This window comes from Peromyscus maniculatus, chromosome 22 (genome assembly GCF_049852395.1).
Source record: "Peromyscus maniculatus bairdii isolate BWxNUB_F1_BW_parent chromosome 22, HU_Pman_BW_mat_3.1, whole genome shotgun sequence".
Lineage (NCBI taxonomy): Eukaryota > Metazoa > Chordata > Mammalia > Rodentia > Cricetidae > Peromyscus > Peromyscus maniculatus.
This window is the reverse complement of record NC_134873.1, coordinates 1,169,486-1,187,726: the sequence shown is the minus strand read 5'-3', so window position 1 is coordinate 1,187,726 and position 18,241 is coordinate 1,169,486. Positions and strand designations below refer to the sequence as shown.

The 18,241-nt window shown below is 38.0% G+C and overlaps 1 protein-coding gene across 1 annotated transcript in view; it reads right to left on the bottom strand.

Annotated features, from left to right (window-relative positions):
- Nucleotides 1–476: 476 nt before the first annotated feature.
- The window catches only part of LOC121826015 (uncharacterized), a 29,867-nt gene continuing 12,102 nt past the window's right edge, over nt 477–18,241 (bottom strand). The window contains exons 2-4 of the mRNA XM_076558675.1: nt 7,683–7,809; nt 7,426–7,486; nt 477–4,906 (exon numbers count right to left, since the gene is read on the bottom strand). Of these exons, the coding sequence (XP_076414790.1) occupies nt 3,091–4,906; nt 7,426–7,486; nt 7,683–7,809 (2,004 nt within the window). The 3' untranslated portion in view covers nt 477–3,090. The remainder of the gene's footprint in view (nt 4,907–7,425; nt 7,487–7,682; nt 7,810–18,241) is intronic.

The following is an 18,241-nucleotide window of genomic DNA, read 5'->3' as shown; positions in this document are numbered from 1 at the left end:
CTTGTGATATAATATCTGTGGGTAACAATTCAGTGGGGTAAATAAGTACTTTTGAAGCAGCAAAGGATCTACAGGATACACAAATACCTCTTTGGTCTGGATTGAAATAGCTGTAGTTAATTTTTGCCTCTATAGATAGTATGTGAATATATTCTAATTCCATCTCTCCTACTAGTGTTTAAATGGATTGGTTAGTGCATAATTAGGTGTTAAACTGTTCGATTTTGCTGAAGTTGCATTGAAAATACTAACCATACTTCATGAGGCCAGAAAGAAACTTGTAAGTAAAGTCAATTTTATCATAGGCTCTTCTAAATATTCACCAAAACGGAGAGAATTCAAGATTAGACTGATCATTAAATTACTCACCCCATGCTTCAGGGTCAGTTTCAGAATATGGAGCATATGTATGTAAAGGAGGCTGTAGTAATAATGGGACCTGGGAGAATGGAGCTGATAAATAAGGACAATTAAAATCTCATACAAGAGATAACTTTATTCATTGCCTGAGACAATTTACACTCTGCAGGTTAAGAAAGGTTACATGAGTGAAGTTCTCATGAGTTAAAGTTGTATACAATGATAGAGCAAACCACATGGGACAAAAATATGTTTTTCCATTCAGGCATATAAAGGGTAGGTCAAACATTTAATTCAGCAACACCACCAAGCAATAATGAGTAACCAGAACTCCAATCACATCTATCTGCACAAAAACACATTTCAAGAACAATTTCTGGATTTGAAGAAACTGAGGTCACAAGACTTTTGTTTCATTTTCTTGGAGTGTTAATATAAGTATTCAGAATTCTCCTCAAATGACTCCTTTCCAAGACCATGTCCGATAATAAATATAATTAATTTTATTTTCATTTTTAGAAAAAAAATAACATATAAGTGAAGAAAGTTCTTTTAAAAATATGGAGTCTCACAAACACACACACAGACACACAGACACACAGACACACACACACACACACACACACAATTGTCTTTGTACCATTTACATACCTGGTGCCCTAGGAAGCCAGAAGAATGCATCCTCTCTCCAGGACAAGGCTTTATAAGCAGTTCTGAGCCATCTGACGTGGGTGATTAGAACCAAATTGGGTACCCAACCGCAGCTTTACAAATGAGTCAAATTCTCAACATGCCAATATGTTATTATATTGTAGAAGATGAAGTTGTGCTATTATTGTTTCTGTCTTCCATCACTGGGAGGTGATGAAATTTCCTATATGATCTCTGAAGGATTGAATGCTTTTTATCCCTCTGTGAATAGACTCTGACCATTGCTTCTTATTGTAATTGTAAACACAGTTCTCTTAATGTGAATGAAGACAACAAAAGATTTAATTGTGTAGAGATGAGTCCAGATTATGTTAGGGAAAGTTCCATAATGTGATATATTCTTTTAAACATAATTTACTTTTACTTTATATTCATCAGTGTTTTGTTGGGATCTAAGTCTGTGTGAGGGTGTTGTATACCTTGAAAGAGGCCTACAGACAGTTGTGAACTCCCATGTTGATCCTGGGAATTGAAACTGTGTCCTCTGGAAGAACAGCCAGTGTTTCATTGCTGAGCCATCTGTCCACAACCCTAATTTTGGATTTTTCTGATAACATGTCATAGGATTTTGGCAATGAAACACCATGACCAAAAAGCATAATGGGGACAAAAGGGTTTATTTGGCCTAAACTTCCATGTTGCTTTTTATCACTGAAGGAAGTCAGGATAGAAACCTGAATGAGGCAGGAACTTGGAGATGATCCAGATGCCATGCAGGGTGGCTTCTTAACCCCATGGCTTGCTCAGCCTGCTTTCGTATACAACCTAGGATATCTCCCCATCAATCATTAATAAAGAATATGCCTTAGAGCCAGATCTTATAGAGTTTTCTCGATTGAGTTCCCTTTTTTGATAACTGTAGCTTGTTTGTGAAGTTGACATAGGACTAGCCAGTGTAACTGACCACTTTTCAACTTGACACACAAACATGGCACTATTATGCCACAACCTTTCCTTTCTCATTCATTCACAATATACTTCATTAGAAACAGATAACTTTAATAAAAGTCCCACAATCTTTATAAATTCATAGAAATTAAGTTTCTTTTTAAAAACAAGCAATCTAACTAAAAATTGAAAATCTGTTTAAAAATTCTAAGCCTTTCAAATATGGCTCATGGAAAAATCAAAATTAAATTAAATACTGTCTCTATGCAAGAGGAAGAAGCAAGGCAGTCCAAACCTGAAAAAAGCAAAAACAAAGTCTGACTGTATAAATTAACTCAACCTCTAGTGACTGGGATCCACGCAGAATCTTCAGGGATTCTCCAAAGGGCTTGGGTCACTTCTTTGGCTCTGTGCTCTTCAGTACACATAATTTCTAGGCCCTTACTGGTTCCACTTTACTACTGCTGACGGTCTTGGTTGACACCACATGGTACTGGCATCTCCAAAATGATGTATTCTGCGCCTGGTGTTCAAAGCTTTACCTGATTTATAAGGTTCAAGGGATTTTTCTCTACGAAAATCTAGAAAAGATGTATTCTTTCATGCCTGTGAAGATGACTTTATATATGAATGTTCTACCACATTAATAGACCTTCTCTCCTGTGTGATTTCTTTCATGTTGTTTAAGAACACTGAAATATTATATAAAGACTATACCACATTAAATACATTAATAGGTGATCTCCACCATTAATTCTTTCGTGAGTTGAAGATGACTGCTATAAGTGAATGCTTTACAACATTATGTTCACAGCCTTTCTCTCCAGTATGATTCTTTTATGATTGTGAAGAAGTTTTTCACAGCAAATTCTTTACCACATTGATTACATCCATATGGTTTCTCTCCAGGATGAATTCTTTCATGGCTATGACGATGAATTTTCTATGCAAATGCTTTTACAACATTGATTTCATTCAGAGTTTTCTCTCCAATATGACTTCTTTAAGGATTGTGAAGATGATTTTACATGTAAAGGCTTTACTACATTGTTTACATTCATAGGATTTCTCTCTATTATGACTTCTTTCATGACTGTGAAAATCACTTTACCGTGTAAAGGCTTTACCACATTAATTAGATTCATAGGATTTCTCTCCAACATGAATTCTTTCATGTCTATGAAGAGAACTATTCCATGCAAATCCTTTACCACATTGATAACATTCATAGAGTTTCTCTCCAGTATGTTTTCTTTCATGATAATAAAGATAATTTTTATGTACAAATGCTTTGCCACATTGATTACATTCATAGGGTTTCTCTCCAGTATGACTTCTTTCATGACTGTGAAGATGACTTTTACGTGTGAAGGCTTTGGCACATTGATTGCATTCATAGGGTTTCTCTCCACTATGAATTCTTTCATGACTGTGAAGATCACTTTTCCTTGCAAATGTTTTACCACATTGATTACATTTATAGGGTTTCTCTCCAACATGAATTCTTTCATGACTGCGAAGATGACTTTTACGTATAAAAGCTTTGCCACATTGATTACATTCATAGGGTTTCTCTCCATTATGAATTTTTTCATGACTGTGAAGATGACTTTTACATGCAAATGTTTTACCACATTGATTACATTCATAGGGTTTCTCTCCAGTATGATTTCTTTCATGATAGTAAAGATGACTCTTCTGTGCAAATGTTTTACCACATTGATTACACTCAAAGGGTTTCTCTCCATTATGAATTCTTTCATGACTTTGAAGATCACTTTTACGTGCAAAGGCTTTACCACAATGATTACAGTCATAGGGTTTCTCTCCAGTATGAATTCTTTCATGTCTGTGAAGAAGACTTTTCCACGCAAATGCTTTTCCACATTGATTACATTCATAGGGTTTCTCTCCACTATGAATTCTTTCATGACTGTGAAGATGACTTTTACTTGCAAAGACTTTACCACATTGATTACATTCATAGGGTTTCTCTCCAGTATGACATCTTTCATGACTGCGAAGATGACTTTTACGCATAAAAGCTTTACCACATTGATTGCATTCATGGGTTTTCTTTCTTTTATGACTTCTTTCATGAATGTTAAAAGCATTTTTACATGTATAGGATTTACCACACAGATTACATTCATAGGGTTTTTCTCCAGTATGAGTTCTCTCATGACTGAGAAGATGACTTTTTTGTGCAAATGCTCTACCACATTGATAAAATTCACAGGAATTCTCTCCAGTATCACTTCTCTCATGTTGTTTAAGAATACTGGGATATGTAAAATCTTTATCACATTGTTTATGTTCATACTGTTTCATTATAGTATTTGTTCTAGGTAATTGAAGGTATGTATGACATGCAAAGGCTTTATCAGTTCGATTATATTCATAGGGTTTAATTTTCAAATGTGTTCCTTGCTGTAACTGTAATGGGCAATCAGATCTAAATGTTTTATCATGTTGTTTACATTCACAGGATTCCTCCTCTTTATGGGTTCTTTTGCATGTTTCAAGATACCTGTGATGGTTTAACCCTTTAGCACATGAGTTACATTCATCAGTTCCTTTTACCATATGAGTTTTTACACTTCTTTGAAGACAACTGTAAGAACCCCAAGCTTTATGACACTGATTGCATTTGTAACATTTTCCTATAGTGGGAATCATATTACATGTGCAACATGAACCAGTACAGACAGAAGAATTTCCAAATTCCTTGTACTCATAAACCTTTTCTTCAGTGTAAGAATGTTGGTGTATTCCCAGGGATGCTGGAAATCCAATAAATTCTACACTTGATTCACAATCACACTGTCTACTCATAGTGGTAACTACTACATATCTTTTGATTTTTCTGGGTGAGAGAGAGGTACCTATCTTCTTTCCAGATCCCTTATGCTCACATGGCTTATATCCAGAGTGACAGATGATATACCTGTTAAAGGAACAATAACAAAAGGTTTTCACACTGCATTCACACAGTTTAACTTTTTGTTCCTCATAGAGATGTAGTACAGTGATTACGTGCTGTGGGTTGGTCTGTATGCCAAATGTGTTGCTCTGATTGGTCAATAAATGAAACAGATTGTCCAGTAGCCAGGCGGGAAGTATAGGCAGGCTTAACAGAGAGAATTGAGAGAACAGGAAGGTGGAGGGAGACACTGCCAGCCGCTGCCATGACAAGCAGTATGTGAAGATGCCAGTTAGCCACGAGCCATGTGGCAAGGTATAGATGTATAGAAATGGATTAATTTAAGATGTGAGCACTAGATAGCTGAGCCATTAGGCCAAACAGTTTAAATAATATAAGCATCTGTGTGCTTATTTTATTAGTGGGCTGTCGGACTGCCAGGGTTTGGCGAGACTCAGACAGAAAATTCTCCAGCTACAAATGGCACCCAACATGTGGCAAGAGTTTCTACCTAAAACCTGAGAAAAAAGATTCTAAAACAGAGCTAAAAACAGTTTCTAATTGTCTTTCTCAAGTTAGCAGCAGCCTGCGTGTTTGAGGTACTATGGCAGGTTCCTGGCATGTGTGCTTGACCTGCAGTATGGCGGGAATGAGGTCTCTGCAAGTGGCACATTAAGCTGGGCCTCTACAAGTGGCACATTAAGCTGGGCCTCTACAAGTGGCACATTAAGCTGCATGGTGGATTTAGCCTTTGGTAGTACAAAAAAAAAAAAAAAAAAAAAAAAAAAAAAGAGGTTTCTGGGCTATACGCTGCTTTAATAGAAGCATAGACCCACTATTTCTTTTTCTTTTCTTTTTTTTTTTTTTTTTTTGTTTTTTTTGAGACAGGGTTTCTCTGTGTAGCTTTGTGTCTTTCCTGGATCTCGCTCTGTAGACCAGGCTGGCCTCGAACTCACAAAGATCTGCCTGCCTCTGCCTCCTGAGTGCTGGGATTGAAGGCATGAGCCACCACCGCCCGGCTTAGACCCACTATTTCTAAGAGTTGATGGCTCCCAGAGCTGGCGTAAAATGTACCACCGCCATGTTGGGAAGCTGAAGTGGGTGGAACCAGCAGCCACAGCATTGTTTCAGTCCTAGAATGCTGCAGTTTAAAGCAACAGGCTCAATGTAGTAAAAAAATAAGCCACATAAAGATGGCTACCACACAGAGAATCTGGATTATGTTCTCTTTGATATTTATAACTAAAAAAAAAAAAAAATCATTTGATTACAAAAGCTGTTGAGTTATGCCAAAATGTATATTTTAAAGGTACCTTGACTTCAAAATTTGGATTTAAGGATATATTGCTTTGGAAAGGAGCCTCTGCTTTTGTTTCCACAGAAAGCAAGAGGCTATGGATTTGTTCCAGGTTAAGATACATCAGGTTTGACCAGCCAAGACCACCTGAAAGGTCTCCGATGACACCAAGGCCCAGATGATCCAACATTCAGAACCATTTCAAGGCAACTGGCTCAGATGATACACCCTCACGGACTATTCCATAATCCTAAAATTTTCTTTGTGTCCCCATAAGATACAGTGCCCCCTTCCAGCAGGAAGTAGTAAGAGAAGCTATGCCCAAATTCACAAATATACCAAGCTGGCTTTGGAGATGTGTAAAAGTTAAAACCTTTCTTTTTTTTGTTTTAAAAAAGGGGAAGTGCTATGGGATGGTATGTATGTTAAATGTGTTGCTCTGACTGGTCAATACATAAAACACTGATTGGCCAGTAGCCAGGCAGGATGTATAGGCGGGACTAAACAAGAGGAGAATTGAGAAAACAGGAAGATGGAGGGGGACACCAGCCTCTGCCATGACAAGCATCATGTGAAGATGCCGGTAAGCCACAAGCCATGTGGCAAAGTATAGATTTATAGAAATGGATTAATTTAAGATATAAGAACTAGATAGCTAGAAGCCTGAGCCATTAGGTCAAACCGTTTAAATAATATAAGCATCTGTGTGTTTATTTTATAAGTGGGCTGTCGGACTGCCGGGGTTTGGTGGGACCCAGAGAGGAAACGCTCCAGCTACAATTAAGGTTTCTCCACCATGACAACATTCTTGCATCTCATAAACTGACCTTTTAACTAAACTATGGTAACTCTCTACAAGTATAAGAGTAACACAAGCTTAACTAAGGGACAATTTGCTTATGAATGTTTTTGGACATACACTAATACTCTAGTTAATGTGAATACCTTTCCATCAGTTAAATGGAATGAAACTAAATGGAGTCATGGATCTCAAGGAATTATGATTGATAAGGTGACATTTGTTAAGGCATTGTTTCTTTGTCTTCTCTTTGACAGGAACACGTTGCAAGCACAGGTTAGCTATCTGAAATTGAGGTACATGATATTATAAGAATTTAATAATCATCACAAAGCTGTAATTATTTATACTGTTGGTTTTCATTAAATATCAGGGCACTTTAAAAGTTCTTCAGAGGCATTGTATCACCTTGTACATGAAAGGTATCACCTTGTACATGAAAATTACCTTCCATGTCTTCTAGAACTTTGACAATGTTCTCCAATATTCTGGTCTTCCCATTTGTAGCCTAAAATACAGTACCAGAAATGAATGATATATTACTGGAAATCATGCAAAATTTGAGTTATATTCAGTGAACCTTAGAACCATGCCTAATTTATATACCACATTCTTCTTTCACAGTAGAAATCACAGTGAAACAAATATACATAGAAATGCTTGTATCCTTAAGTTAGAAACTGAAGGAAAACTCACATTCTTACCTATAGCAATGAGGTTATCACAGGTTTCCAGCATCACATCTCTGTAGAGACTCTTCTGCCAAGGATCTAGCAAAGCCCACTCTTCCAGACTAAAGTTCACTTGCACATCTTCATAGGTCACTGCATCCTAAAAATCACATACACATGAAACTGAAATGGTAAGACTGAATGCTCTAAAATTATAATTCACTGGGAATATACTTACATAATTATGTGTGCTTGACAAATTTATTTCATATCACAGAATTTCAAATGCAATTAGCAAACCATTTTAGAGGGAATTGGAGAAAGAGGACCATGAATCTCAAGTTTAAGTCCTCTGAACAACATCTGGCATTGCAAGAGAAATGCTGACATATATAGACATTCAAACAAAGCAATAGTATTGAATAAACAACAGCAAACTTGTTTCAAAATTGCTGATATCAAAAAGGATGGACAATATGGGTATGGTGGTGCAAACTCAGGAGGCAGAGAAGTGAATCTCTATGATTTCCAGGCCAGCCTGGTCTATGCAGAGATTTCTAGGACAGTCAGAGCTATATAATGAGACCCTGTGTCAAACAAAGAAAAACATTAAACTCAAGGGGTTTACTCTAAATTCCACCAATGAATTAAACATACATTCCAGAAATGTATTTGGCTTTCAGAAAACTGGATGCCTCATTTAATCTCTAAGGCTAATATATTCCTATGGAATAATGCATTTTTATAAAGTTACTGACAGACATATAAAAATGATTCTCAAAAACTTTGTGAAGGAAAGGCTGATGTTAAACAATAAAAGAAAACAAACAAAAAATCTCAGAATATAAATATGGATCAACAGTTAAGATCAACTTTTGTTTTTGCAGAGGACCTGCATCAATCCCTAGGACTCACTTGTGGCTCCCAATACTTAGAACTCAATTTCAAGAAAATCCAGGGCTCTCTGACTTCAGTGAACACAAGCCACAATGTTACACCTGCATATATGTAGGAAAAATAATCATGCACACATTTCAAAAATTAAAATATATTAAAACAAGCAAAAAGATATGTTACACATCTGCATTGTAGTGATTCAGGAGATCAGTATTAATGTCATGAATGCATGCCATTCTGCTGAAAGAAAATGATACCTTCTGCTAAAGTTTAAAATTTAAAAAGTGGGTAAAGCTCAGCACAAGATCAAATGCTTCATATATACTAAAACCTAATTCTCATAGCCAAAAATATAAAATAAATACATCAGGGCAGAAAAATGTCATATCAAGGAAAAGCATTTGCTTCTATATTACCTTAAGCTATTCAAGGATGGAGTGTGTTTTGTTGGAAATGGAGTGGCTGCATGAGAAAGGCTGCTCAGTTTCAACTACAGAAAGTAGACAAGTGTGGTTGGAGTACAAACACTCAACACCCATCCCCAGAGACTATCATACTCATGGAAAGCTCCTGATCCTAGATATAGCATTTGCATCCTAATGAAAACCAGAAACCTCACACAAAGTCTCAAATATATCTTTGAAATTGGGAGATTTTTCATTCAACCCACCATTTTGACACAGTCCATGATAGGCTCACATTCAACCCACAATGTAAAATGCCTTTATTCTAGCCACAAAGATTCCTATATTCTGTAATACTACCCAAAATGTTAGAATGTACAGTTTAGTCAGGTGGCACACGCCTTTAATCCCAGCAGTCGGGAGGCAGAGGCAGGCGGATCTCTGTAAGTTCGAGGCCAGCCTGGTCTCCAAAGCGAGTTCCAGAAAAGGTGCAAAGCTACACAGAGAAACCCTGTCTCGAACCCCCCCCCCCCCAAAAAAAAAGAATGTAAAAAGTTTCTTCTGACACTGAAGACACTTTCTAGAATGTGTTTTCTTGTGAAATCAAAAAAGAAATTGGATTTTCTACTTAAGAATTAAGTACTTTGTTTTAAATTTTGCAAGGTGACTCAGATTTAAATAGTGCAAGGCATTTAACAGTTGAGGCAGAAAAGGAGCTGACCCAAGTAAGACAAAACATACAGAGTGCCTATATAGATGGATTAGATTTCACAACTGAGTATATTTTGGTAATTTTCTCTTCTACCCATTCCCCTACTGGGCTTATTATGCAAAGGGAAGATAGTGTTTTAGAATGGATATTTTTAGCTCATAAACAGAGTAAAAAGTTAAAAACCTGTAGGGAAAAGATTTCTTAATTATTTATAGAAAGAAGACTTCATCAATTGTGAGGAATGGATCCAGCTGAGATTGTAGTACCTTATACTTATGTTGAAATTATGCAATTATGAGTAGTTAATGATGACTGGCAAATATCCTGTAGTAATTATTTAGGAGAAATTAAGAATAAATATCCCAAAAGTAAAAGAAGTCCGTTCATAAAAATAACTGAATGGGTTCTTCCCAGCATGGTGAGTCGAGTGCCTATTTCTTCAGCTCTTACATTTTGTGCTGACCCAAGTAAATTAGGAATGGCTGGTTATAAAGCAGGAAACATCAGTAAAATAATTCAAAGTCCATATGCTTCAGTTAAAAAATCAGACTTGTATGCCATTCTAATGGTTTTATTAGACTTTAATAAATTTCTTCATATAATTATTGATTCTCTGTAGTCAGAAGTTTTCCTGTGTCCCACCCAGGCCCACAGTCAGGACTAAAGTCTTTCACCCATGTCCTGCAGCCCCTTGGTGGCAAATAAACACACAGAGGCTTACATTATTTACAAACTGTATGGCTTATGGATCAGGCTTCTTGTTAGGTAGCTGTTATAACTTAATCCATTTCTACTAATCTGTATGTTGCCAAATGGCCATGGTGTTACCGATTTGCTGGTATCTTGTTGCTCCTTGGCCAGTTGGCTGGCATCTCTCCACTCTCCTTTCTTGTCTCTCTCCAGTTCGAAAGTAACCTTATTCTGCCTCACCATTGTCCAAACAGCTTTATCAATCACTCAGAGCAACATATATTCACAGTGTACAGAAAGACATCCCACAGTAATTCTCAATATGCAGAAGGGGTTGTATTACATATTGAAACTGCTGAACTTATTCCTGATAATTCAAAATTAACTTTATTATTTATACAACTACAACAGGCAATCTGAGAAAGGAACTGCCCACTTTATTATTACCCATATTTGGTCTCATACTGGATTGCCTGGGCCATTAGCAAAAGGAAATTTTAAAAAATTGATCAACTATTAATAGGAAATGTATTAGAGGTTCAGAATTTTATTTTAAAAATCATGTTCATAGTAAAGGCTTGAAGGATAAAATTTCCATAACCTGGTGACAAGCTAAAGAGATTATAAAAAACTGTCCCAATTGTTCTTTGTATAACCAAATTCCTTTACCTGCAGGAAGTAATCCTAAGGGTGCTCAAAGAAATGAAATTTAGCAAATGGATGTATTTCATTTAGCAGAATGTGAAAAATTAAAATATGTTCATCATACTATTGATACATGCTCTGGATTTCAAAGGGCATCTGACTTAAGTTCTGAAAAGGGTGATTCTGTATTTACACATTTATTCGAGACAATGGTTGTAATGGGTATACCAATACAAACTAAAACTGATAATGCTCCTGCTTATGTTTCCAATGAAATGAAACAATTTTTTGCATATTATAACATAAAACATATTACAGGAATATCATATAATCCTAAAGGACAATCAGCTACTGAAAGATTTAACTGGACTCTAAAAGAGCTTCTTATAAAACAAAAGGGGGATATGAGGACTCTCTGAAGTAAATTACATAATGTTTTACTAACTAAATTTTTTAAATGCTAATGAGACAGGGACAACAGATGCTGAAAAGCATTGGACCATAGAAAAACACTGCTTAAGTAAGTCGGCTTGTGTCCTACAATGATGCCTTGACAGCTATATGGAAAATGGGAAAGGTGTTATGATGAGGCCCGAGGTTATGATTATGTTATGAATACCATCAAAGTTGACAAAAGTTCTAAAAACCTTTTAAATGCTACAACAACTTTGTTCCTTGCTACATAATCTGTGGTAACCGTTGAGGTAACAGGGACTGATCATGCTTACTGGGCCTATTTTCCCAATTCTCCAATTAACAGAGGAATAAGTTGGGGAGATATGGATACTCCTGATGTGGTTAATGAATCCTCTTGGCTACCTGGTTCTTATGACCACAGAGGAGCTGCTAAACCTGAGGAAGAGGGTAAGAAGTTTACAAACTATACTGTGAGGATGCAAGGAATTCCTATTTGTATGGGTAATGGGATTCACCACCTAAATATAACTTTTCAATTTTGGCTATCTTTAGTTAGTCATAGTACTGCCCAGAATTTTCATGATAAATTTTACATGTTTCATCCATCTGCTTTTAGAGGACAGGAGATTAATGCTGCTAGGTCCATAAATCTACCATCTTGTGAGATGTGGCTTACCAACAAGGATTCTGACTGGGTACATTAGCAACAATGTAAAGGTGAGAAACCTCGAGTGCTTATTAATATCTCCCATTGACATATCATTGATTGGAGCCTTTATGGCCTTCCTTGAGGAAAATATTCTCATTCAAAGTTAAGATGACAGAGGTATAGTTTGAATGGAATTGTGGAAATTAGTTCTAACATCAAGTAACCTATCCAATGACAATAGCAACAATGACATGGAGGTGGAATGTCAGGGTCCATGTTACAATTTGGCAATTCAGTTCAGACTAATTTGTGGAAATTGCCAGGTGCCTTACACCTTCTTAAACTTTGGAAAGTTAAATGTTTATGATGGTAAGTATACTTTATCTTTTAGATTGAATCAAAGTCACACCTTAGTAGCATGTGTACCATTACCTTATATATTATTGAAAGAGCTACACAATGGTACCTTAACAACTATAGAATCACTATATACAACAATAGAATATAACTATTTATAAATATATAGTGTAAGTATAGTATTGTATTTTGAATGTTTTACTCTCCATACCTGTATTAATGTTAGCATGTTATTGGATGTTACTTCTGAAAGATATATGTTCTTAGAGCAAGGCCAGCAATCTGGTTATCAGTGAAGTTTTTGAGGCTATGGTAAGACTCACCTGTGCTGATTCTAGTCCAGGAGCTCCCAGAGAGAATGTTAAAAGAACATGTCCGACGACTGGACTGATTATTGCTATAGTTATGAGTGTTGGTGATCTCCTACTTGGGGCCCCATTCTACACTCAGGTCTCACTACTCCCATTCTAGACCCTGCCCCTTCAAAAAGCCCACCAACCAGCAGATCCTCCTCTCAGAAAGCCAGCCAAGGGTCATTTCTTCCCCCTAGGGGTGCTCAAGATCATGCCTGCAGGCTACTTAAGACCTGGTAGCCATATTTACCACATGAATCCACTCTGAGATGATTTTTCACTCTTACATTCTCCCCATCCCCCAATAAACCTCTTACACTAACTCTGTTGTCCCTGGCATGTTTTCTTAGTGGTATACTTTGCAAGGGCCCACAAAAAAGTACCCACTTTGCCTTTTTACTCTCTAAGCTCTCCTGGCATTTGGTCTGGCTATGGTGGGATTCTAGCCACAACAGATGCATGCTCTTTGTGTGTTCCTGTCTACTATCCCACTCTAAACTGCATAAATGTTCCATCCTTACATTTCCTACTATGTGGGAGTCAGAGATACAGAGGCTGGGTGCTTCATACCTAGAACATGCCTGTTCTCCCTTACAATGTTTGATGAGCTGTCCCTCAGTGAGAGACATGCCAGCTCCCGGCAGCACGCCTATTTTCTCTAAAAAGATGGATGGTTGTAAAAGAACTTCCCTTGGGTGCTTGCATTAAATGTAGCAAATCCAGTCATAGAGCAGAAAAAAACTTCCTTTCACCTCAACTGCTGCCAAGACCCTGTCCAGACTGTGGAGAAGCAGGACACTGAGGGACCATGCTTTGCCAAGACAAGACGCCTGCATGTTCCTGGGGAAAGGGTGCTGCTACTGTATCAAGAAATCTGGCCTGGTGGAAACTAACATCGAGTCACTCCACAAACTGTCTGAAGAACTTCATCACTATGACCAGGGCCCATCTCCATTGCATTCTTTCTGGCAGTCTTCATGCTTCCCACAGCTAGCCTTGTTCATAGGGTCAGTGGTAATAAACCTTTTTTTTCCTCCTAGCAATGTGCCTTCTCTTCCTCCCAGAATGGATTCCTGAGGTCTCAGGTGGTGGTTAATCAAGATGCTTCTTCACCTATACATCCCACATGGTCCCATGCCAACAGAAAGTACCCATATTTGAACTGGTGACTCTATACCCCAAAAGATCAGGATGTTTGGCTGGAACCTGCATTCCTGGCTATCCACACCCTGGCCTTTCATAAAAACGACCAAAAGACCAGTAATGCATAGTTGGCAGCTGGAGGCTCCTCCTCTGAAGCTGCCTGTGGCCCAATGCCACCCTAAAGCATTATACTTGGGCACAAATCCAGTTTGTAGGAGAAACATCATCACCCAGCACCTACAGGGTATTTAAGCTCCCTCCTTTTAAATTAGCCATGTGAGTCCTCTCCTGCCCTCCCGAGAGTCACCCAGAAGTTGCATGGCTCTGTTCATTAAACCTGGATTTATTAAATTAGCCTGATCAGACTTCTTATACTGGCGGCAGAGGATATCCAATAACCATGGATCCAAAACTCATCAATGGGAATTATTTCATTGACTGCTACTGTTACAACAGCCTGAGTAGTCCTTCATAAAGAAACTTAAATTGCTGAATTTGTTAGCGACTGGCATCAGATTTCTACAAAACTTTGGGCTCAGCAGAATTAAACAGATGGTGACAGTGTTAGTGAAACAGCAGACTTGATGCAAGCTGTGTTACTTTTAGGAGATCAGTTAGAGACTTAAAGGGGACAGATTCAGTTAAAATGTGTTGGTAATATTAACATTTAATTGTATTTCACCTACTGTATTAAATTTAAAGAAAGCAAGTATGATTGGGATAAGGTTAAAATGCCATTATTGAGTCACCCTAATGGCTCTCAAATGACTTATGATTTACAACAAGAAATTAAGGAAATCTTTTCAGTTAAGCTACCTGACGTGTCTGGAATGGATGTCATAGAATGCCTTGCAGACACCATACCTTCATTTAACCCTATGAATCATTTGGATAAGTTTTGTATTCTGGCAATTGTTATACTTATTTTTGCTATAATAATTTTAACACTTTTCAAATATATTCTGACTTATGTACGTGAGACTATCTTCTGCATAGCTGCATAACCTTCAACGTAATTAAATTAGCTTAAACAAAGGGGGGGGGATATAGGAATTTAGCAGAGTCACTGTATTTGGGGTAATATTTGAATGAACAACCAGTTCTCAGAAGTACTTTGACCTTCAAGAATCCTTATGGAAAGCAGTGACTGTTTTCCTGAAAGGGCTTTGCAGCCATCCCCTGACTTTGGTCACAAGATGCCTCAAGCACACCTGGGCCTCTTATATTATCGAGTATTGCACATAATACAAAACTAGAGTCACAGAGGCAAGTGATGCTTTCCTTCAGTCAGACATGTAAATTAAGATTAGGGACCTTGTATGAGGAAATACTTTGTCTAACTTTCAGTAAATATACCTTTGTATGGCTGTACGGGTTCAGTCTATCAGAAGAGACTGGGCCTTCTTGCTGCAACACGGGTCTTAAAATTTCAGCTTAGGAGTATCTTCTTTCTTCAACCAACATGGGCTACACAGTGTACTCTGACACTCTATATACCTACTTAAGTGGTAAGTAATAACCAAACAACAGACTAAATGTTTGGTCAAGACAGTCTATGAGTCTTTAATTTAGCTGTACTTGTTTTCACAGGATACAGGAACAATACAATGTAGACAATGCCAAAATACTACACAAAACATCTATCATAATTACTGCTCTGCTGCTGTGAGGAAACACAATGACCAAAGTGACAGTGATAATGCAAGGCTTTTTATGTTGGGACTGGATTACACAGACAGAGGATTAGTCCATTATCATCATGAATGGCAGCATCAAGGTAGGCAAGCATGGGGCTGAGACCAATCTCCTGATACAGACAGGCAAGTAGAAAGAAACATTGCTTTGGCTTTTGAAACCTCAAAGCACACCTACAGTGACACACCTTAAACAAAGAAGGTAAAATACCTGGAAGACAATGCTTGGCTTCCATTGTTACAATTTGTGTGAAGACTCATGAATGGACTCAATTTGAGGCCACAGAATTCTTTCCTATATTACCTTGTTGTATGGAGCCTACATGTCTAAGCCATAGTTACCATCACCTCCTATATTCATGCTAACCTAATTAAAAAGTTCTATTAAGGAACAGGCACAACAGTGCACATTTAAACCTTGAGAAGTGTGGGTCCAACCAGGCCTTGTGTCTGATGGAGGACGGAAGCATCATAGCAGAGAGCTGGACTATCCTTGCCAACAAAGTATCCCTGTGGTTTGCTGCCCTCTTGCCTATTATGTCAATAGAACATTATGAAAACACAGAATTTATAGAGTTAACAGAAGTTGAATATAAAGTCTAATAATTTATGCTATCAACAACATTAAACTGATGACATAAGAACATTATGAATTTAAAACATGATCAAGATCGACCATATAGCACACTAAAGACATCATCTGACTTCAAAAGTTCAAGTGCAACTACCATAAAGATTGTACTGTCTGGGAAAGAATAAAGAGATAACAGAACTTTGGAGCAAACAGACAAAAGAACACAACTGAAATACAGTCACTGTTGAAAAATGAGACCAGTATACCCAGTATGGCCTTACTAACACAGGTGACTGGAACACTGTGTCATTTATATGCAAATGTATTAGTAACACAGATTGTAATATCTGTGCAAAATTAACTTCAGTAGGATGCTACCACTGCATGTTAAGTGGGAAGAACAGAACTTCTGGAAGCCCCCAGAGAAACTAGGCCTTTGTGAGATAGCAAGTCTGCCTTCCATGGAGACAATAAGATCAGGAGAGTTGTGCTCATGGCATGGTGAGGTCAAAAATAAGCATTTCTATTCTCAAGGGCTCCTGTTCCTCATGCTTTGAGGGAAGGCATGACAGGAACTCAAGCAGCCCAGGAACCTGGAAGCAGGAGCTGATACAGAGGCCATAGAAGGTGCTGCTTACTAACCTGCTCACCATGGCTTTCTCAGCTTGCTTTCTTGTAGAACCCAGGACCACCAGCCCATGGGGGGCTCATCCACAATAGGCTGGGCACTTCCCAATCAATTACCAATTAAGGAAATGCCCTAAGGCTTGCCTGCATGTAGATCTTATGGAAGTATTTCCTTAATTGAAGCTCTCTCCCCTCAAATGACTATAGTTTGCATCAAGTTGACATAAAACTATCAAGCACTCTGATGATTTACATTAATTGGATTAAATGGGAACACAGATGAGTGACCTCTCAAGTTGGGGAGAACAGAAAGGAGCTGCTAGAGCCTAAGTCCTGCTGGATTGAACTCCTGGGACAAGAGGAATGTAAATGCATTCTGTTGTTAGTACTTCTGTTTGATTAGGCAGTCTTTAGCCCAACTCTTCAGGAGACTTTTAAACAATATATCAAGCCGACTAGTGACACATGCCTGTAATCCCAGCATCCAGACTAGCATGGGCTGCACAGGGAGGTGCAGGAGATCAGGGACAGCAAAGCAGAATTCTGTCTCAAGCAAGATGATTTTCTGAGGTGCTAGGATGGGATCCAGAGCTTTCACATGCTTGGCTAGGTATTTTACCCCTGACCTACATACCCAAAACCCTTCTTCCATGCATGGTGGCTTACATGTCACACACATGTGGAAGTCAGAGAATAACTTGTCAGAGTCATTTTTTTTCCATCAGGTGGGTCCTGGGGATTGAACTCAGGCTCAGAAGCAAGCACCTTAATCACTTGTAGCTATCCTACTTTCATAGGTTATGACATCTTCTGTGGTTTTGCTGTCAGGGACAAAGTCTGCTCATGTAGTCCTGACTGGTCTGGATCTCTATGCAAACTCTAACAAAAATTTGCTTCCCTCCTTCTGCCTCTGCCAACTGAGTCCTGATATTATACTGTGCCCCACCACACACAGCTTGTTATGTTTGGGGTGGAAATAGTCTCAAGTAGCTCAGGTTGGCCTCAAGTTCAGTAAATAGCTGAGGGTCATCTTCCATTTTCATCTCTACCAAGCTACATTCTCCAGGTAGTGATATTTAAATAGCAAACAATGAGGCTGGGTACAGTGACACACACTTTTAATATTAGCACCAGGGAGCCACAGGCAATCGTGCTCTACATAGTAAGTTCCAGGCATGTGAGCATGAATTAGTAAGATCGTTCTAGGAAGAAAAAAAACAGCGCTGATAATAATTTTTAGGATTGATTGTTTCTCAAATATTTAATGACATTTCTTTATAGTGCATATGTGCCTTTGTGAACACAGATTATAATGTAGGTGAGTGAGTTACCCACGTTGGGTACTAAGTTGCTGCTACAATCATTACCTGGCTGTCCCCCCAAAAGACCACAATACCTGTGGTTCAGTAAAGGGTAGGGAGAAGAACTCC